This window comes from Stomoxys calcitrans, chromosome 4, assembly GCF_963082655.1.
Source record: "Stomoxys calcitrans chromosome 4, idStoCalc2.1, whole genome shotgun sequence".
In the NCBI taxonomy this organism is placed as follows: Eukaryota; Metazoa; Arthropoda; class Insecta; order Diptera; family Muscidae; genus Stomoxys; species Stomoxys calcitrans.
Window position 1 is genome coordinate 31,704,000 of NC_081555.1, and position 22,724 is coordinate 31,726,723.

General features: G+C 38.7%; 2 protein-coding genes across 2 annotated transcripts in view; one reads left to right on the forward strand and one right to left on the reverse strand.

Annotated features, from left to right (window-relative positions):
- Positions 1-1,463: 1,463 nt before the first annotated feature.
- LOC106095274 (myosin regulatory light chain sqh) lies at positions 1,464-4,034 on the reverse strand. The gene is made up of 3 exons (XM_059368134.1): positions 3,926-4,034; positions 1,769-2,195; positions 1,464-1,701 (listed from the first exon to the last, which is right to left on the reverse strand). The coding sequence occupies exons 2-3, from the start codon at positions 2,186-2,188 to the stop codon at positions 1,597-1,599; spliced, it is 525 nt and encodes a 174-aa protein (XP_059224117.1). The 5' UTR covers positions 2,189-2,195; positions 3,926-4,034; the 3' UTR covers positions 1,464-1,596.
- Positions 4,035-5,639: 1,605 nt separating this feature from the next.
- Positions 5,640-22,724, forward strand: part of LOC106084543 (WD repeat-containing protein DDB_G0292056) — a 98,089-nt gene continuing 81,004 nt past the window's right edge. The window contains exon 1 of the mRNA XM_013248294.2: positions 5,640-7,121. Within this exon, the coding sequence (XP_013103748.1) occupies positions 6,457-7,121 (665 nt within the window). The 5' untranslated portion in view covers positions 5,640-6,456. The remainder of the gene's footprint in view (positions 7,122-22,724) is intronic.

Below are 22,724 nucleotides of genomic sequence, written 5' to 3' on the forward strand. Positions count from 1 at the left end.
CCATACAAAGCGTAGAGCTGGCGAACTAATATGCCAAAGCCATGTCACCCTGGTGGCGATGTTCATAAGCCAAGTGATTATAGCCAGACAGCAGGAAATTGATGACCGCCAATAACCAGAGGGACAACTACCAACCTATGGTACGGTAGATATCGATCTCGAACGACTTATGAAATCCAGCGCGACCTTGTCCGTTGTAGTGGAAATGTTCGAGGTTGTCACTCGATTCGTTCGCCATTTCAGCGCAAACAGCTGTTTCCCTTTATAAAAACAGCTGTTTTCAATGAATTGGCGAGCGAATCAAGTGATAAAAAGAAAATAAATGGTGATTTAGGCCATTATTGTTTAATTGAGAAAGATAACATTCGAGATATTTTTCTGTGTAAGGAAGGCTTTTTTAAGTCATTCTTTAACGCATCTCAATTATTAAGAGAACATATGGATAACGATAGAAAAAGCTAGATTTAGCAAACAGGTACGACCTTTTACAACACCGAAATATAATTCGATTTTCATAGTTCAATGCCTTATAGTCATGAATATTTTTTTAAATAAGTGGTGACGTATGGCATAAGGAATCTTTTGGCTCGATTAGGGATTGCAACTCAGCTATAGTTGTGTTGCCAGAATATTGAATCATGAAATAAAGATCAGAATAATTTTGGATACTGTTGTCTGTTTCATTCAAGCAAATTGTAAAAAAAGTATTCAACTCAACACAGTTATGCAGGATTCACTTATGGAAGGTTAGGTCACATGCGAAAACATAAAGTGGAAGGCCCCATGAACATCATGAAGAATGTTAAATCGATCGATTAAAATGTCATCAAATAGGAGAAAACGTAAACAAAGAATGAATGTAATAAGAGAATAAGTTGACATCATCAGTGCCAAGTACTGCCAAAAATTAAAAAAAAATGTTTGTCGGCTGATCGCTTGGCTTTACCTTATTCAGTGAATCCTGACAGTAATGGAAATTTCTATAGCAATTTCGCCCGTTGGCAACGCAACCGTAGTTGGGTTGCTATCCATTATCAATGTCCTTATAATAAATCATCACCCTTCGATATAAGAGCAGATTTTCCTCAATTCCTAACTGTAACTTTTTTGTTTGAAATATTTGTATACATTATTTAAATGTTATATTTTGGATAAATCCATGCTATTTATTCTATGTAAATGATTTTCGTATTAATACTTATAAAAGTGATAGCTACGGTTTTGTTTTGTTTTTTTCTCTTTTCTCTTCTTCTGGTAATGGCAACACAAACAATTAAGTACCCAGCAAATTGATAACAAATAAACATATCCAATATCAGAGATTAAATAGTTTGATGGCAATTGGATGGATAAAAAGAGTAGGCATTTTGAAATGGACTTAAGTTAGGGTAAGATTTCTAAAAAAAAAGGAAATATAAAAATGTATGCAATTCATTCCTTCAAATTAAACGACACAATAATAAAAAAAAAAACGGGGATCATTTGTATTGTCGTACATTTACAGATGTGAATCATGACTGGATCGTTAGAGATATATATATTAATGGGATATAATACGGATGGGGGGGGAATGTGTCGGTATGAGGGAATCAACATTTATTGTTCGTCCTTATCCTTAGCACCGTGCTTAAGAATTCTGGTAAACTCGATGTAGTCAAAGAGACCGCCCTTAATAGGGGCTTCACGGTACATTTCATCGACCTAGAAGAAAAATATAACAAAAATACATATTAAGTGCTCTCCCAACTTGGTTCATAAAAATGCATACATCTTCATCTGTGAAACGATCTCCCATGGTAGTAAGCAGCTCACGTAGTCGATCTTCGGGCAGCACACCACTGTTTTCTTCATCGAAACAACCAAAAGCATTTTTAATGACATCTTCGGGATCTGTTCCTTGCAATCGTTCACCGAACAATGTTAAAAACATTGTGAAATTGATGGGTCCAGGTGCTTCATTCATCATTGCCTCTAAATATTCATCGGTGGGATTTTTACCCAATGACGCTAGCATATCGTGTAAATCTTCTTTTTCTACAAATCCATCGCGATTTTGATCGATCATATTGAAGGCCTCTTTGAATTCTGCTATTTGTGCCTGATCGAACATGGCAAAGACATTCGAGGTGGCACGTTGAGCACGCTTCTTGGTGGTAGCGCGACGACCGGCAGTTTTGCGAGAAGACATGATTGATCTGAAAGTAGAAGAAAAACATCCATATATTATAAATAAAACATAAATAATTAGAAAAGCAATAGCCTGTAAGGTTCCCCAAAACCCTACCGCCTTCAGGAAATACGGTATGGATGTGAAAGATATATGCAATTCTAATATTAAAACATCTGCTCATCTGTTTCTTTAACTCAAAAAACATGCGGCTCAGTTTTAGTTACCCAATGTAGTACATTTTGACCATCATATCTTTTTCAACCTAAAGTGGCATGATTACAAATTACATGCAACAGTCTGCACATTCCTTTAGAACCACTAGCTTCTGGACAATTTTGTATTAAATTTATAGTTATTAACATATATCTGCATTGCCATCATTTAAGAGTCGCCATAGACCACCCTGACGTAATTTGTTCATATTCCCGAACTATCGTTTCCCACAAGTTTGTTGTTGTAGCAGTGTGTGGTACACTGAGGCGGCAGCCCTTGCCGATGAAGGAATTTATCGAGTCAATCGGGTACATACAACCGGCTGCCATGGGATTGACCCAACTGCTAGTGTCCGACGTTGGCGGCGAAGAGGATACCGCAGAACCAATCAATGATGATGGTATAGAATGTTTACCACCTAGTCAGAATGAGGTCCAGGTACCAGTGACCCAACTAAAGAACAACAAGGCAGCAGGAGCCGACGGGTTACCCGCTGAACAATTTAAGACCGAAGGCGACATGCTGATAAAGCGTATGCATCAGCTTATCTGCGCAATCTGGCTAGAAGAACGCATACCCGATGATTGGAACCTCAGCATACTACTATGTGTGAAAGAGATAATTGGGCCCTATCAATGCGGCTTTAGATCTGGCAAATCCATCTTGGCTAGTGGAACAAATGTTGTCATACCCAGTTAAAGTAAGTTTCCCAAAAATGTTTACGTCTCAAAGTTTTGTGCCCTTAGAAAACCCCTCTGTACTTTTTTTCCACTGATTGTTTAAAGGTGAACAATGATTACAGAAAATTTTAACAGATAAGGTGATGATTGCACACATCTGCTGCATGGAAATTCAATTACGAATTGTTTTACTGATCATCCAATAAGAATTTGTGACTGAAATGACCAAAAATAGATTTTTTTGTTGAAGACGAAAAAAAAAACAATTATCAGTATTTGTGTCAACAACATAAACGCTATGACAGCGTTACAGATACATTTATTTGTCGGATATGACTCATTACGCCATAACTTCAATTTTCTAGTTAACAGTGTCTCCAACGATGGAGCAAGCGTTCGTTGCGTCCATTTGTTTGTTTTTTGTCTTTGCAAAAGCAAAAAATACAAAAAAAACTTCATCTATTCAAGTGTTTTAGGAATACCATATAAGGTAAAAATAACATTGAAGTCTTGATTTATTATTCAGTCGTAAAACACAAAATGGGAACACAGTTGGACCACAGCCCATATGCCAGCAGATATATGTGTATATACATATTTCTTGGATCTTATTTCTAAAAAAAATCGATCAATTCCATCCCGTTTTGTATTGATCTTTAATTTTTATGTGTGTGATTCATGCCATCCACCGAAAAAAAGAAAGGGCAGCAACTTATTTAATTAAGCAGCCCATTACACATCACCAAGTCTCGTCTCTTTTGAACAAAACAAAGAAATGTTAAACTCTTGTTAAACACATCACGTCTTTGGCATATGCTTGCTCATGTCAAAATCCTTCTTCTCTTCGCCTTCTACTACTTACATGAATATTTCTTTATAGCCTTAAAAAGATTAAAAGTTGTAAAAACAATTTCCACCGACAGTTAAATAAAAACTGAATGTGATTATTAATTTGAGATAGGGATCCCAAAGTCGACTTTCGACTAATCGATTAGTCGACTTTTTGTGTAAAAAAAAGTCGAAGTTGATTTTTAATGATTAAAAAGTCGAATTATCGATTTTGAAGTTGAATTGAAGAAGATTGAAGTCGCATATTCTCTGCTTATTTACGCATACGTATACACACACACGCACATACATTTCTTTGTGTGTGTTGGCAAAACATCGATCAGCTTGATGGCAAGATGGCGAATTGCACAATATGATTTATGTTTATTGTACCAATGAAACCACCTTTAATTGATTCGCCATGTCTTGATGGCAAACGTTTACAAAAACTTGCAGGATATAGAAGTGTTTTATTAGGAAAATTAGGCAAAATTTTGACAAAAAGTCGAAACAGCTACTTTTTGCAAAAGCCGACTTTTTGGAAAAAAAATCAAAAAGTCTTGTGGTGTACCTTAAACAAAATTTTTGTTGCCATAGGAAATTTTGGGTATCGATAATGGTGCAGAAAATTTCGCTTTTAAGTACGAAGCTTGAATAAAATATTCTTTGCGTAACAGGGTGACATAACAGGCCCCAGCATGGGATAACTATGAGCATCCCCCAGGCTGCAACTTTTCGTTATCAAGCGGCAGCGTCCATAGGTTGGTGAGGTGGCTGCATTTACAGTGGCGGACAATCAGCGGTAACGAGTGGAGAGTCTCAGTGAGAGGTGGGGCTGCACCTCTCCCTTCTTAAATATTGAGTGCCTATAATTTTCGATATGACAAGGGGAGTTATTGGTGCCTTTAAATAAACAATGGCCATCGGTGATTTTTTAGGGGTAAGCAAAAGTTGTTGTTATTGTAGCAGTTTGTTGTGTTCTATCTTTCGTCTGCTTGATTCTGTTGAGTATCGAGACCCAGGAACTCTGCGGCTAAGATGGGGTGCGTCCACAGGTATCTGGGTCTGAGTCGAGTGGGTATGGCTGGGCAGTTAAACAGGTGACGTGTATCGTGCGGTCCCTGGTTACAATCGGAACATGAGGATTTGAGGCGTCTGCATCTGCGGGAACGTAATTAAGCCAGAACTACTCTGGTTTGCCGGGGGAGGTCAATTTCTTCAGGTGAAATGGGAGGCGGTCGTTCTCCAAGGACTACATTCACCCGGTAGCCATTTACCGCATCTGCTACCGTGTCTGCACGAATTTTGCACAATTTTGTCTAGACCTGCTTGATATTCCGCTTGATCTAGAAGCCCACGCTACAAGAGAGAACCTCTAGATCAAGCGGCATATCAAGCAGGACTAGACAACATTCATGCGGACACGGTAGCAAAATTTGTTACTGCCCATAAACCCAGATTATCAATCGAGATAGGCAAATTAATAACATGCCTCCTCCTGTGCATTTATAGCCGAAAGATTTTTCTTTTGATGTGACCGGCCCATGCAATGAAGTTCCTATCTGTGTCATCTGGCAACGTTAATGCTACGAAAATTATCAACCGGTATAAGCCATTCACTAGATTGGATAGCATTCGATTGGTATACAATCGATAATTCGATTTTATAACCACTCAAATTCGGTTTGGTCGACTTTTGCATACAAAAATCGATTTGCTGTATTGTTGGTGTTGTTGCAGAGAATTATTTTTAATACAACTACAACCGCCGCGCCGCCGACGTAAACAAATTGCCCCTTTAAAAAAAAAAATTAAAAAATAATTGTGCATGTTTTTTGTATGTTCTTGTGATATAAATTTTTATTGTGGTGTTATACAAGCCCAGCCAATTTATCCAATCAATCATATTCGTATAAAAGAAAAAATTACCCCAAGTGACGTCGAAACGAATTTGCCAAATGCGCCTGAACTGAATTTTATGATACAAACAAAACACAGCTAAAACCAACAATAGAAAATAGGAAAAACGAAACGCTTAAACAACGCTGGCTGCTACTGGTGTAAATGGTGTATGGAATAATAGTGGTGGAATGCATGCGAAAAAGGAAAAAAGCCAAAACGAACGAAAAAGTCGTAAAAATTAAAAGGTGCATTGTAAACATTCATTCGGGAATTTAGTGAATAAAATCCCCCAAAAGGTGTGGAGTATCGTGGACAGGCAAGAAAGAACGTAAACATAAGACTGACTGACAGCAGCACTCTTTTTTTTTTGTGTGCTGGGACTGAAACGAATTTGAACTGAGTTAGAAATTAAAAAAAAAAATAATTGAAGAATTGTCGTCAATACGGAAGTGGCCCCTAAAAAAAGACTGCATGGAACTGTGAGTAGCAAACCAGAGCGAAAGGAAAGGATCCAAAGAAACGAAACAAAACCAAAACAAAGACAACTGCGACACCTGCAATCATACGAGTGACGAGAAGGAGTGCAGAAAAGTGCAAACACTACACAAAACCTCGACATCGAAGAATCAACATCATCGCTGCTGAGGAGGAAGAGCACCATTAATGCTATCCTACGTAATACCTGCCCAGGAAACATCGGCTTCAAATGGTGGCCGTGGTGCAACGTCGCATCAAGGAGACGTTGGTGAGGCACAGGCAGGACCATTGCTTTCGTCACCACGCAATAGCCTAAGTCTTAGATTAAACTCGCAATACATGGCTGGAGCAGATTCCCATACCGAGGTGGATGCCCTGCTGGCAAATGTGAATGTGGCATCTGCTGGTGGCCATGAGTACTATGACGATGAACGCACCCATTTGCTGAACGACACAAACCACACATCATCGACTCCGGTGGTTAAGCGTCAGAATAGTAATGGCAGCAATAGCAACAACAACAACTCTTTCAGCCTGAACAACAATAGAAGAAACAGTAATGGCAGTAGCGGTGCTGGTGGTGGTGCTTTAGCGGAAGCCACTGCCACTTCGGCAGAGGGCTGTGGCGATGACGTTGTCAATGTTAATGTTTGTGGCATAGCTGAGGAAACATTTTCCACTGACGCTATCGCATCCCACCAACATCAACATAGTGCGGCAACCGATGTCAGCAATAAGTTGCCAGCACAGCCCGAAGAATCCCAGAATCCCCGCCAACAAACGATCGCAGCTAACACAAAGAAGCCCAAACTCAGCAAATTGGGTTCAAACAAAACGGTCGGACTGAAAAGGTTAGTATGAACAAATTTCATTTACTGTTGTAATTTGTTTTTTTTTTTTTTTTTTTTTTTTTTTTATTTCTTCTCTGTTATTATTGTTTCCAATAGGGAGAATCTTTATTGACATTTTCCCAGACTTATAAGCGCAGGAGGGGGAGGGGGGAAAATTTAATGGTGGGATGCCTAATGGCTGTAGTAGGTTTTTGCTGACGTTCTGCTGCTGTTGTCGCTGTGATGAAATGTAGCCAAGAGAATGGTTGTACGTACAATTGTGACCTACTTTAATTGTAAGGCAGCACACACACACACACATATGCTAACACTAGGCAATTTTCATATATATACTATTTACACTTTTTGTTGCACTGCATGTATATGTAGATGGGGCTATATTGCACTCGAGTATATATTCATAGGAAATCTTAGCTCCGTTTCTTCTTCTTGGCCTTGATGCTGCTGAGCAGCAGTACAAAGTTGGCCGTGAAAGTCTTTCCTGCTATAAATCAGAAGCTGGTAGGGATTTTTGTAAACAAAAAAAAAAAAAAACTTTAAATGATTGGTGCCACCATCACTTGAGACTTTACAATGCATTTCGATTAAGGGGAAGTTTGCAAGCTTTTTCGTGTAGGTGGCGCTTAATGAGGCTCTCTCCCCTCTGGAGGGTATTTTTTTTTATTTCGTCTTCTATTCTATTCTATTGAATTTGACTGTTTTTCGCCTACGAGTGAGTGCAAACATTTCTATGGGATTTTTAAACCTTTTCGTTTATGTTTGAAGCATATCGATTTATCCGATTGGAAACATAATACCCCTCGATATGTGTGTCCGTTCCACTCTATCTGCTAAATATTATTGTTATTAATTTTTCCACTGTACTTTCTCTTTGTTGAGCTCAATTTTCCTCCATCCTCCATTGTAATTTTGAAGGGTCTTTCTTGTTCGCCGCTTTTATTGTCACAGCAATAAATGTGCATTGAGACGAATCGCTTATTTCAATATATGCGCGAGTATGCTTGTGAAGACAACAATGCCACAATATTTGTTTCCTTCTATTTTGACGCGGTAACAGCGTGATATGATACAATAGGTGTGTTTTTTTTTCGAAAATTTTTGAATCGTAGAAATTAATTTTTGATTTTTCAAAGCTGAAAACGTCTTGGAAATGGAATTTGACTTGGCCAGACCTAGTCGCCTGAAAGTTTAACTAGAGATGACTGAAATCTGCTATTTAGGAGGAAGGCGAAGGTGGGAGTTGAGCCAGCTTGTGCTAACTACGAACTAGACTCCGCCTAAATACTTCGATTTTGGCTGTGGCTTCTAAACATTGACTCAGCTTGACTCCGCAGTGCTTGTAAATGTTGGGGAATTTGAGGACGGGTTGTTGTTGTTGTTGTTGTTGTAGCAGTGTGTTATACACTGAGGTTGCAGCCCTTGCCGATGAAGTACTCCATCGGGTCAATCCGGTACGTGCAACCGGCTGCCATGGGATTGTAGTGTCGTGCATCCGAGCATAGTCTACTAGCTTTATAGGATCGTTATAAGACCAATATTATCTTGCGCCCCTGGTAATTGGGTGGACAGCGATGCAGCAGAAGTTTAGCAACAGGACAGGGAACATGTTGTCTGGGGTTTGGCGGGGCAATGAGACCCACGGGTACTAGGGTACTGGAGACAATTCTTGATATCCGGCCTTTAGACATACAGACATAAATATGAGGCAGCCACTGCGGCTTGAGGTCAAATGTTGTTGTAGCAGTGTATTGTACATTGAGGCGGCAGACCTTGCCGATGAAGGACGTCAACGGGTTAATCCCGTACAACGTACAACCGGCTGCCATGGGATTGAGGTCAAGTGTGAAACACATTATCTAGCGTCTTGGTCTTTGATTAGCTGAACTCTGGTACTGTCATACAGAAGTTCTTGCTACTTATATAGAACAAAGCTGGAAGACAGAGTTGACCCAATCCCATGGCAGACGGTTGTACGTACCGGATTGACCCGATGAATTCCTTCATCGGCAAGGGCTGCCGCCTCAGTGTACCGCACACTGCTACTACGACGACGACGATGACAGAGTTGACATGGGAGTCTACATTGAGGAAAACCACGAATTGCCTTCGAGTCTAAAAAGGAGATTTAAGCTTTTTCTAGGGACGGAACGCTCCGCCTCGTATGGGTGCCGATTCATAGCGATGAAAGATTGAACAAAAGGTGTAAGGACCAAATGGAAGCTTATGAAGCCTAGTTTCTAATCCACTTAAGCCTATGTTCTAAATAATCGTCTACCTATCAATTTTTGAGAAAAACTTGAAAAAAAATCAGCTAAAAGACTGGAAAACCAATTTTGCGTGAACCACTGTGCAAATGTGGAAAAGGTTGGCAAGTTGAAACCATCACAAATGACAGCCTAGTTTCTAATCCATGTAGGCCTATATTCCAAATAATAGCCCAACTATTGAATTTTTGGAAATATTTGAAAAAGTCAGCCAAAGAAAAAGTTTCAACTCGCCAACTTTTTTCATTAAATAGTGGGCAAGATGAATATAGTCTCAAACGACAGCTTATGAAACCTAGTTTCTAGTCAATGCAGGCATATATACCAGATAAACGTCTAACTATGGAATTTTTAGGATAAACTTGAACAAGTCTGCCATAGACTGGAAAATTCAATTTGCGTGAACCACTGTGCAAAAAAGGATAATTTTGGCAAGTTGAAAACCTTTGCAAATGACAGCCTATAAAGCCTTTTTTACTACATATAGGGCCATATCCCAAATTATCGTCTACCCAATTACTTTTTGGGAAAAACTTAAAAAATCACCCAAAGAATAGAAAAGTCAATATGCGTCAACCACTGTGCAACAGTGGAAAAAGTTGAAAACGGTCTCAAACGCCAGCTTGTGGAGTATAGTCTCTAAGCCACTTAGGCTGTATTCCAATTAATCGTCCAACTGCCGAATTTTTGGGAAAAACTTGAAAGAATCAGCCAAAAGACAGGAAAACGTAGTATTGCGTGAACCACTGTGCCAAATGGAAATAGTTGGCAAGATGAAATCATAATCAAACGAAGCTTATGAACCCTTGTTTCCAACTCACATAGGCCTATATTCGAAACGATTGTATAACTAACGATCTTATGGGAAAGACTTACAAAAATCAACCAAAGGAGTGGAAAAATTAATTTTGCGTGGACCACTGGAACCACTGTACCACGTGGAAAATGGAAATAGTTGGCAAGAAGATACAAGTCTCAAAGTTTAGTTTCTGGGCCAGTTTTCCAAATAATCGTCTAACTACCGAATTTTTGGGAAAAACTTGAAAAAATCAGCAAAAAGACTGGAAACCCCAATTTAAAAATGGAAATAGTTGGCAAGTTGAAACCAGTCTCAGACAATATGAAGCCTAGTTTCTAAATCATATTGACTTATATTTTAAATAATCGTCTAAATATCGAAGTTGTGGAAAAAACTTGAAAAATCAGCCAAAAGACTGGAAAAATAAACTTTTTATGAACCACTGTGCAGGAATGGAAACAGTAGACAAGATGAAACCAGTAGGCCTATATTCCCAATAATCGTTGAACTATAGCATTTTGGGAAAAAAAAATCAACCAAAAAACTGGAAAACCCAATTTTTACGTGGATCACTGTTGGAAAATGGAAAATGCTAATTCAGTGAGACCGGTCTCAAGTGACAGCTAAGGAAGCCTAGTTTCTTATACCCATAACACTAATATCGATTTTTTTTGTCAAAATCTTGAAAATATCGGTAAAAAAAAATCGATGTATGTGAATATATTATAAGAAAATACAAAAATTCACGATAGAGCGCCATCTATATGTCAATTTTAAAATCATAATACAGAAAACCTAACACAAAAAATCCTAACATAAAAGTAATAAAAAACAAACACAAAAATGAAAAAATCCTAATATAAAAAAAGAAATTTAAATACAAATATGACGAAGAATGAAATTATAAAGAGACAAGTAAAAGCGTGCAAAGTTCGGCCGGGCCGAATCTCATATACCCTCCACCATGGATCGCATTTGTCGAGTTCTTTTCCCGGCATCTCTTCTTAGGCAAAAAAGGATATAAGAAAAGAGTTGCTCTGCTATAAAAACGATATCAAGATATGGTCCGGTTCGGACCACAATTAAATTATATGTTGGAGACCTGTGTAAAATTTCAGCCAATTCGTATAAGAATTGCGCCCATTGGGGCTCACGAAGTAAAATAGAGAGAACGATTTATATGGGATCTGTATCGGGCTATAGACCGATTCAGACCATAATAAACACGTTTGTTGAAGGTCATGAGAGGATCCATCGTACAAAATTTAACAATTTCAGGCATATCGGATAATAATTGCGACCTCTAGGGGTCAAGAAGTCAAGATCCCAGATCGGTTTATATGGCAGCTATATCAGGTTATGAACCGATTTGAACCTTATTTGACACAGTTGTTGAAAGTAAAAATAAAATACGTCATGCAAAATTTCAGCCAAATCGGATAGGAATTGCGCCCTCTAGAGGCTCAAGAAATCAAATCCCCAGATCTGTTTATATGACAGCTATATCAGGTTATGAACCGATTTGAACCATACTTGGCACAGTTGTTGGATATCATAACGAAATACTTCGTGCAAAAATTCATTCAAATCGGATAAGAATTGTGCCCTCTAGAGGGTCAAGAAGTTAAGACCCAAGATCGGTTTATATGGTAGCTATACCAGGTTATGGACCGATTTGACCCATACTTTGCACAGTTGTTGGGTATCATAACAAAACACGTCGTGCGAAATTCCATTCCAATCGGATAAGAATTGCGCCCTCTAGAGGGTCAAGAAGTCAAGAAGTCAAGACCCAAGATCGGTTTATATGGTAGCTATATCAGGTTATGAACCGATTTGAACCATACTTGGCACTGTTGTTGGATATCATAACAAAACACGTCGTCCAAAATTTCATTTCAATCGAATAAGAATTGCGCACTCTAGAGGCTCAAGAAGTCAAGACCCAAGATCGGTTTATATGGCAGCTATATCAGGTTATGGACCGATTTAAACCACACTTGGCATGGTTATTGGATATCATAACAAAACACGTCGTGCAAAATTTCATTCCAATCGGATAAGAATTGCGCCCTCTAGAGGCTCAAGAAGTCAAGACCCAAGATCGGTTTATATGGCAGCTATATCAGACTATGGGCCGATTCGAACCATACTTGGCACAGTTGTTGAATATCATAACAAAATACTTCGTGCTAAAATTCATTCAAATCGGATAAGAATTGCGCCCTCTAGAGGCTTAAGAAGACCCAAGACCCAAGATCGGTTTGTATGGCAGCTATATTAAAACATAGACCGATATGGCCCATTTACAATACCAACCGACCTACATTAATAAGAAGTATTTGTGCAAAATTTCATGCGGCTAGCTTTACTCCTTCGGAAGTTAGCGTGCTTTCGACAGACAGACGGACGGACGGACGGACAGACGGACGGACGGACCGACAGACGGACGTACATGGCTAGATCGACATAAAATGTCGCGACGATCAAGAATATATATACTTTATGGGGTCTCAGACGAATATTTCGAGTAGTTACAAACAGAATGACGAAATTGGTATACCCCCCATCCTATGGTGGAGGGTATAAAAATACAGTCGTAAAGAAATATGGATGTCGAATTTAATTCACCACTCAATAGAAGAAATAGGTACACTGTGGTCAACTGGGAAATGGTGGTCTAAAACCGTTTACAGAATACATAATAGGGACTATGCTCTTTCCGAATCTATTCAATTTGGAGACCTAAGTATTAAAGAAACCAAGACATTGGCCATTTTTGACAAAATTTGGACATTTTTACTTATGATGCCAATATTTTCGGAATAAATGGCCCACTGTGGCCAACATGGAAATAGTGGGCTGAAACCGTTTACAGGAAATATAATATGGACTTCGCTCTTTTGAAATCCATCCAATTTGGAGCCCTACGTATTAAAGAAACCAAGATATTGGTCATTTTTGGTAAAATTTGGTAATTCATCCTTATGATGCCCCATTTTTTAGAGTAAATGGCCCACTGGGAAATAGTGGGCTAAAACCGTTTACAGGTAATATAATAGGGACTACGCTCGTTCTGAATATAATCAAATTTGAGCCCTAAGAATTAAAGAAACCAAAATATTTGCCATTTTTGGCAATATTTGGTAATTTTTCCATATGATGACTCATTTTTCTGAGTAAATGGCCCACTGTGGCCAACTGGGAAATGTGGGTTAAAACCGTTTACAGGAAATATAATAGTGATAACGCTATTTTCGAATCTGTCCAATTTGGAGCGCTATGTATTAAAGAAACCAAGAAATTGGCAATGGCTAAATGGGCATCATAAGGAAAAAGGAATTTTGTCAAAAAGAGGCCAATATCTTGGTTTCTTTAATACTTAGGACTCCAAATTGTATACATTTGAAAAGAGCGTGGTTCGCATTACATTTTCTGTAAACATTTTTAGCCCACTATATCCCAGTTGGCCACAGTGGGTCATTTACACTGAAAAATGGGGCATCATATGAAAAAATGAAAAAAATGTTGCCAAAAATATCCAATATCTTTGTTTCTTTGATACTTAGGGCTCCAAATTGAATAGATTCGGTAAGAGCATAGACCCTGTTATATTTCCTGTAAGCAGTTTCAGTCCATTTTTTCCCACTTGGCCACAGTGGGCCATTTACTCCGAAAAATGTGGCATCATATGGAAAAATAACCAAATTTTACCAAAATATCCAATATCTTTGTTTCTTTAATACTTAGGGCTCCAAATTGAAGCGATTCGGTAAGAGCATAGTCCCCATTATATTTCCTGTAAACGGTTTCAGCCCACTTTTTCCCACTTGGGCACAGTGGGCCATTTACTCTGAAAAATGTGGCACCAAATTTCGTAAAAAATCGTTAATATCTTCGTTTCTTCAATACATAGGCGACCAAGTTGGATAGATTCGAAAAAAAGTGGTTGAGTTTATATTTCTGATAAACGATTTTAGCCCACTATTTCCCATTTAGCCACAGTGGGCAACTTACTCTAAAAATTACCATATTTCGCAAAAAATCGTCAATTTCTTCGTTTCTTCAATTCATAGGCTTCCAAATTAGATAACCTCGAAAAGAGTGAGTTCCGTATTATATTTACTATAAACGGGTCTATCCTACTTTTTCCCATCTGGCCACAGTGCGCCATTTTCTCTGAAAACTGAGATATCATAAGGAAAAATTACCAAATTTCGCCATAAATCTCCATCATCTTGGTTTCATTGTCACATAGGCTTCCAAATTGGATAGATTCGTAAAAAGTGAGCTCCGTACTATAATTCCTGTAACCGATTTTAGCCCACAATGTTCCAGTTGACCATAGTGGGCAATTTACTCGGAAAAATGTGGCATCATAAGGAAAAATTACCAAAAATCGTTAATAACTTCGTTTCTTCAATACCTAGGCTTCCTAGTCGGATAGATTCGAAAATAGCGTGGCTAATTTTATATTTCTGGCAAACGGTATTAGCCCACTGTTTCCCATTTTGCTACAGTGGGCCATTTACTCTGAAAAATGGGACATCATAAGGAAAAATTACCAAATTTCGCTATAAATCGCCAATATCTCGGATTTTTTAATACATCGGCTTCCAAATTGGATACATTCAGAAAGAGCGAGCTCCGTTTCATATTTCCTGTAAACGGTTTAAGCCCACTATATTCCAGTTGAACACTGTGGGTCATTTACTCGGAAAAATTACCAAATTTCGCCAAAAATAGCCAATATCTCGGATTTTTAAATACTTAGGATTCAAATTGGATAGATTCTATAAGATTGTAATCGACATTATATTTCTTGTTATTGGTGTTAGCCCACTATTTCCCATTTGGCCACAGTGGGCCATTTACTGTGAAAAATGAGGCATAAAAAGGAAAAATGATCAAATTTCGCCATAAATCGCCAATATCTCTGTTTCTTTGATATTTAGCGTTCCAATTTAGATAGATTCTTAAGTAGCGTGCTCGATATTATATATGCTGTAAACTGTTTAAGCCCACTATTTCCCATTTGGTCACAGTGGGCGATTTACTCTGAAAAATGGGATATCATATGGAAAAATCACCAAATTTCGCAAAAAATGGCCAATATCTTGGTTTCTTCTATACTTAAGACTCCATATTGAATAGATTCAGAAAGAGTGCATTCCCTAATATATTTTCTGTAAATGGTTTTAGCCCACTATTTCCAGTTGGCCACAGTGGGCCATTTACTCTGAAAAATGAGAGATCATAAGGAAAAATTACCAAATTTCGCCATAAATCGCCAATATCTCGGATTTTTTAATACATCGGCTTCCAAATTGGATACATTCGGAAAGAGCGAGCTCCGTACTATATTTCCTATAAACGGTTTTAGCCGACTACGTTCCAGTTAACCACAGTGGTCTAATTATTCAGAAAAATTAAACATCAAAAGGAAAAATGACCAAATTTTGTCAAAAATTGTTAATATCTTCGTTTCTTCAATACATAGGCTTGGATAGATTCGAAAATATTGTGGTCGATTTTATATTTCTGGTAAACGGTTTTAGTCCACTATTTACCATTTGTCTACAGTGGGCCATTTACTCTGAAAAATGTGGCATAAAGAGGAAAAATTTCGCCATAAATCGTCAATATCTCGGTTTCGTTAACACATAAGCTTCTAAATTGGATAAGTTCGGAAAGAAAGAGCTCCGTACAATATTTCCTGTAAACGGGTTTAGCCTATTATTTCCCAATTGACCACAGTGGGCCATTTACTCTGAAAAATGGGTTATCATATGGAAAAGTCACCAAATTTAAAAAAAAAATGGCCAATATCTTGGTTTCTTCAACACTTAGGACTCCATATTGAATAGATTCGGAAAGAACGAGCTCCGTACAATATTTCCTGTAAACGTGTTTAGCCTACTATTTCCCAGTTGGCCACAGTGGGCCATTTACTTTGAAAAATGGGTTATCATATGGAAAAGTCACCAAATTTCGCAAAAAATGGCCAATATCTTGGTTTCTTCAATACTTATGACTCCATATTGAATAGATTCAGAAAGAGCGCAGTCCCTATTATATGTCCTGTAAACGGTTTTAGCCCACTATTTCCCAATTGGCCACAGTGGGCCATTTACTCTAAAAAGGGGGCATCATATGGAAAAATGACCAAATTGTACCAAAAATGGCCAATATCTTGTTTTTTTTTTTAATACATAGGCTTCCAAATTGGTTAGATTCAGAAAGAGCGCAGTCGCTAATTTATGTCCTGTAAAGGGTTTTAGCCCACTATTTCCCAGTTGGCCATAATGGGCCATTTACTCTAAAAAATGGGGCATCATATGGAAAAATGCCCAAATTGTACCAAAAATGGCCAATATCTTGGTTTTTTTTTTTAAATACATAGGCTTCCAAATTGGAAAGATTCTAAAAGAGCGATATTCGTACTATTTTTCATGCAGACGGTTTTAGCCCACTATTTACCAGTTGACCACAGTGGGCCATTTACCCTGAGAAACTAAAAGGAAAAATTACCGAATTTCGCCATAAATCGCCAATATCTCGGTTTCTTAAGTACATAGTCTTCCAAATTGAAAAGATTCAGAAAGAACGAGGTCCGTATTATATTCCCCGTAAACGATTATAACCCTGTACTTTCCATTTGGCCACAGTGGTTCATTTACTCAGAAAAATGAGACATCCAGAGGAAAAATGACCAAATTTCGCAAAAAATAGCCAACATCTCGGTTTCCTTAATACTTAGGATTCCAAATTGGATGGATTCTAAAAGAGCGTGGTCGATATTTGATTTGCTGTAAACGGTTGTAGTCCACTATTTCCCATTTGGCCACAGTGGCCCATTTACTCTGAGAAATGGGTTATCATAAGGAAAAATTACCAAATTTCTGTTTCTTAGAGCTCAAAATTGGGTAGATTCGAAAAAAAACGTGGTCGATATTATATTTCTTGTTATTGGTTTTAGCCCACTATTTCCCTATCACCACAAAAGCCGAGCTATATTCTACTTTGAGGGAGACCATATGGGCTGCCATGACGAAAAACTTCGTGATCCATTTGTTAAGGAGATCACGCCAGAAATAGTTAAAAAATCAATAAAATCGATAGACTGTGAGCTAGTTGACTGAGGTCACATTTCAAAAAGTGTTGTGCATCGCAGGCAAATGCAATATTTGCCCATGAACATTCCACTAAGGAACAGGGGCAAACTTCTCACATATCACTGAGTGCAGTCCGATTCAAATTTTAAGCTCAATGATAAGGGGCCTCCTTTTTATAGCCGAGTCCGAGCGGCGTGCCACAGTGCGACACCTCTTTGGAGAGAAGTTCTACATGGCATAGTACCTCACAAATGTTGCCAGCATTAGGAGGGGAAAACCACCGCTGAAAACTATTCTGAAGGTCTCGCCAGGATTCGAACCCAGGGGTTCAGCGTCATAGGCGGACATGCTAACCTCTGCGCTACGGTGGCCTCCGGTGGCTGTGCATCGCATAGTGACGAAAAATTTGACGATGAGAAAGCTGTGCGCATGATGAGTGTTGCGTTTGCTTTCAATACAACGGAAGCAGTGGCGTTCGTTAATTCATCATTGCAATGGCAAAGATCGCCACATTTAGCTCCCTTGGATTGTTTTGGTTTCCGAACTTGAAAAAATGGCTTGGGGGAGGGGGAAAAATTTGCCAGTAATGAAGAGGGACTTTTTTGAGGAGCCAGATTAGTTTGAAAAATAAAGAAAAATTTTCCCAAATTTGTTTGCATTTTCTTTGTTAGGTCGACAACTTCTGGGACCGTCCTCGTACAAATGTTCTATTGGTTTGACATCTAAACACTAAGTTTTGGACGATTTCGTTGAATGTGGTCATGCGAAGTACACTTTGATAACCACATTGAAAAAAGTCCAAACAAGTCCATAAGTAGATATGGCCCGATCACCCCCTTTTGAATGCTCGAACCCTGGTTTATTTCAAACTAATTGCAGCTTTTTTTTTCATATAAGTTTTTATCTCCCCACATGTTTCACTTTTCAAAATTCCAGGAACTTTAAAATTTAAAAGGCTTGTTTTGTTTTCCCTTTTTTTTGTGAAATGAGAATGTGGTCATAATTTTTTTAATTTACGACTATAAATTTTTGCATTTGTCTATTTTGGCATTTGGTCATCGGTTTAGATTTGTTTATCTCTTTACCTCGACGTTAAATGGGGGTGGGAGGGTGGGAGGGTGGGGGTGGTCAGATGGTTTTAAATCTGGTTGAATGTGTGGTTGGGATTTTCTAAACAGCCAGTCCATTCAATTTTGCAACACAGCAGGGGTCTCAAAGCAAAGAGGTGTGACAGACGGAGTGACCACACACACACACACACACCCGCCCGCCCGCCAAACTGCCGGACTGTGCATTTCAATTTCGTTGCTCCGTTAAACTCTTTGGCATTTGTCCAGATATACAACTGGCTGCGCGTACCTTTATGTTTGTTCAGTTCACTTTATTTCGCCTTCATTCCAATTCCATTTCTTTATTGTTGTCGCCACTCTTTATCTTCTTCGTCGTGGTCTCTGTTGCTTTGCCCATAGATGGCAGTGCGTGTTAGTTTTGTTGTTTTTTTTTTGTCGTGTTGTTTTCCTTAGCCGGTAATTACATTAAAATGTTCTGTGGATCTGTGTGCTCACTTTGTTGTACGAATAGTTTTTCATTTTCATTCTTTATGACTTGTGGTGGTGGACAGTGGCGTGTCCATAGATTGCGATACAATTACAAAGAATTCTTTTTTTTTGTTGTTGTAGTTTTTAAGTCTTAAAGGTCACATCTACTATTGATTTGTTTAAGTGCTTATAAATAGAGTTCCAAATATTGTAGTTGCTAGTTTGTGTGGTATGTGGGGAAATTAATTTGAAATACTACAACGTGGGTGTAGTAACTTGTGGCATTGCCTTTGTTCATTTATTTTCAAGAAAATTATTTTAAATTCATTGAGTTTTTTTTTTAGCATCTATGTCAGTGTAAATGTTGCTCTAAACATGGTGCAATTTATTTAGGCACTGGAGAAGCAGTAGCTTAAAAGAAAATTGTAAGAATTTTTTTTAGTAGAAAGCAGGGTTTTGCAAAAGCGTCTTCATAGGCTGTAGGTTATCAAATCTGAACGCCTGATTTTGAAACTCAACACCAAACAATAAAAGCTATACTCATTTAGTAACCCCATTTGTAAGATTTTGGTCGTCTAGACATTACCCTAGGCTAGAGGAAGTTTTAAACACTTGAGGAGGTTTATCCAGCACGGCTTCCGTCCAGGAAAATCAACTGTCGGTGCATAAACCATTCCACATGCACTAAAAAAAAAACAAGTTCGGCCGGGCCGAATCTTATAACCGAGTTCTTTTCCCGGCATCTCTTCTTAGGCAAAAAAGGATATAAGAAAAGATTTGCTCTGCTATTAGAGCGATATCAATATATGGTCCGGTTTGGACCACAATTAAATTATATGTTGGAGACCTGTGTAAAATGTCAGCCAATTCGAATAAGAATTGCGCCCTTTGGGGGCTTAAGAAGTAAAATAGAGAGATGTATTTATATGGGAGCTGTATCGGGCTATACACCGTTTCAGACCATAATAAACACGTATGTTGATGGTCATGAGAGAATCCGTCGTACAAAATTTTAGGCAAATCGGATAATAATTGCGATCTCTAGAGGCTCAAGAAGTCAAGACCCAAGATCGGTTTATATGGCAGCTATATCAGGTTATGGACCGATTCGAACCATACTTGGCACAGTTGTTGGACATCATAACAAAATTTGGCACAGTGGAAGTGGAAGTCCTAACAAAACACTTCATGCTAAATTTCAGGCCAAATCGGGTAATAATGGCACCTTTTAGAGGCTCAAGAATCAAGATCTGAAGTTGGTTTATATGGCAGCTATATCAGGTTATGGACCGATTTAAACCATACTTAGCACAGTTTTTGGTCATAAAAAAGCATCTCATGCTTATGAATTTCAGCCAAATCGGACAAAGATTGTGGCTTCCAGGGACTCAAGAAGTCAAATCGGTAGATCGGTTTATATGGGAGCTATATCAGGTTATAGACCGATTGGGACCGCACTTAACGCAGTTGTTAGAAGTCTTAAGAGAACACTATGTGCAAAATTTCAGCCAAATCGGTTGAAAATTGAGGCTTCCAGGGTCTCAAGATGTCAAATCGGGAGATCGGTTTATGTGGGAGCTTTATCAGGTTGTAGATCAATTTGGACCGTACTTGGCACAGTTTTTGGAAGTCATAACAGAACACTATGTGCATAATTTCAGATAAATCAGACAAAAATTGCGGCTTCTGGGGGCTCAAGAAGTCAAATCGGGAGATCGGTTTATGTGGGAGCTATAATAGGTTCTTGACCGATTTAGACCGTGTAAAATTGCATTTTACAGGTCCTCAAGAAGTCAAATCGGTAGATCGGTTTATATGGGTGCTATATTCAATTCTGAACCGATATGACCGATTTGTAATCTCCAACGACGTTCATCAATATTAAGTATCTGTGCAAAATTTCAAGCGGCTAGCTTTACGCGTTCGATCACTATCGGGGTTTAAACCGCTTTCGGGAACACATTTCGAACCGAACACTGATTTTGGTAATAAAATTCAATGATTTGCAAGCGTTGCTCGTTAGTAAGTCTATTCATGATGAAATGTCAAAGCATACTGAGCATCTTTCTCTTTGACACCATGTCTGAAATCCCACGTGATCTGTCAAATACTAATGCATGAAAATCCTAACCTCAAAAAAATCACCCTTTACTTGTTTACAACCTGCCTGAACCGCTTTTTGATAAAATGTACTGTACCACTATTCCTGATAGAACCGTTTGGAACTGCGATATCCATGGTAATTGAAGATAGATAGACTTTTATGCGGATGGTTCCAAACTAGACAACCAGGTGGGCTTTGGGGGTGTACTCTGAAGAACTTCGACTGGTCATATCGATAAGGTTACCCGACCACTGCAGTATGTATCAAGCGGAGACTTTGCGATTGAAGAAATTGAGGAATGGATAACATGTAATGTCATATCTAGCAATGTGTTCATGAGTGATTTTTAACTCAGGCTCACGCACGCACACGTCTGACGTGCGCGCACACGTTCACGACTTTTTCATGTCGATTCTTGTTTACGCACGCTCACGAGACAAAAATGTTACTCCCGAGAAAATCACGACTCACGAGACAATCACGACTCATGAGGCATTCACGAGGCAATCACGAATCATGAGGCACTCACGAGACACTCACGACACAATCAAGACTCACAATGTACTCCTGATTCACGAGAACATCGCGACTCAGGAGACAATCACGACTCATGAGACACTCACGACTCACGAGAACATCGCGACTGACCAGGCACCCATGACTCTCGTAACACTCACTACTCACGAGGCACTCACGACTCACGGTTAAACAAATATTTTTCCGTGGTGCGAATAATATTCTTCTCAAATCATATAGCATTTGAATGTATAAAATGTATCAGCCCTGCATAACCACTTATTTCCTCCTTTTCATTTTTATTCATCTGTACAGACAGATTCGTACGTTGAGATACGTAGTCGTGATTTTCATGTGTCCCGTGAGCGTCTCGTGAGTATTTCGTAAGCGCCGTGATTACTGTCGAGAGCATGATTTCTCACACACTCACTCATGAAGAACTTTAAATCACTCACGATCACGTGCTTGGATTTGGATCTCACTCGCGAATCACGTGCATAGCATAGTACCTCACAAATGTTGCCAGCATTAGGGGGGGGGAAAACCACCGGTGAAATTTTTTTCTGATCGTCTCGCCAGGATTCGAACCCAGGCGTTCAGCGTCATAGGCGGACATGCTAACCCATGCGCTACGGTGGCCTCCAGAAACCGGATAAGTGAAACGCTAAAAATACATGAATCAGGTTTCACTTATCAGTAATTTTTAGTTAAGCGTAGTTCGGATAAGTGATAAAGTTTGCAGTTAAGCGATATAAGCATAAAAACCAACGATTTTCACGTCAACGTACTAATTATATATGAAATAACGTGAGTTGAAGAAGTGCAATGCTCAGTAAAACTCTTTTAAAGTCAGAGACAATCATAAGCGATATATCAAAATATGTTTTTGTGAATTTTACCGATAACGCGAATTTTCAAAGCTCCATATAGTTTTCCATAGAAATAACTTTTTTCACTTACGCGATTTCAGTTTCATACAAAAGCGGAGTTTGAGGTGTAAAAACTTTTTCAGTTTAGCGGCATTTGCAGTTAAGCGATTTTCACTTAAGCGATTTTCACTTAAGCGATTTTCACTTAAGCGATTTTCACTTAAGCGAATTCAAATGCATTGAAGAACACCAAAAAAGAATGGTTCTTTCCATTAAGTTTCGCTTAAGCGGGATTATTCACTTAAGCGATTTACAGTTATGCGGTTTCGACTGTATTTCTAAATTCAAAAACTTTGCGCTTTGCTGTCACTGTCTAATCGAAAAATATGCTGTCAGGC

Excerpts from the sequence above, each read along its gene's own strand:
- LOC106095274 (XM_059368134.1), bottom strand. The coding sequence starts at position 2,188 with ATGTCTTCTCGCAAAACTGCCGGTCGTCGCGCTACCACCAAGAAGCGT. Across the intron at positions 1,702-1,768 it reads ATCGTTTCACAGATGAAGAT|GTCGATGAAATGTACCGTGA; the intron begins GTATGCATTTTT and ends TTTTTCTTCTAG.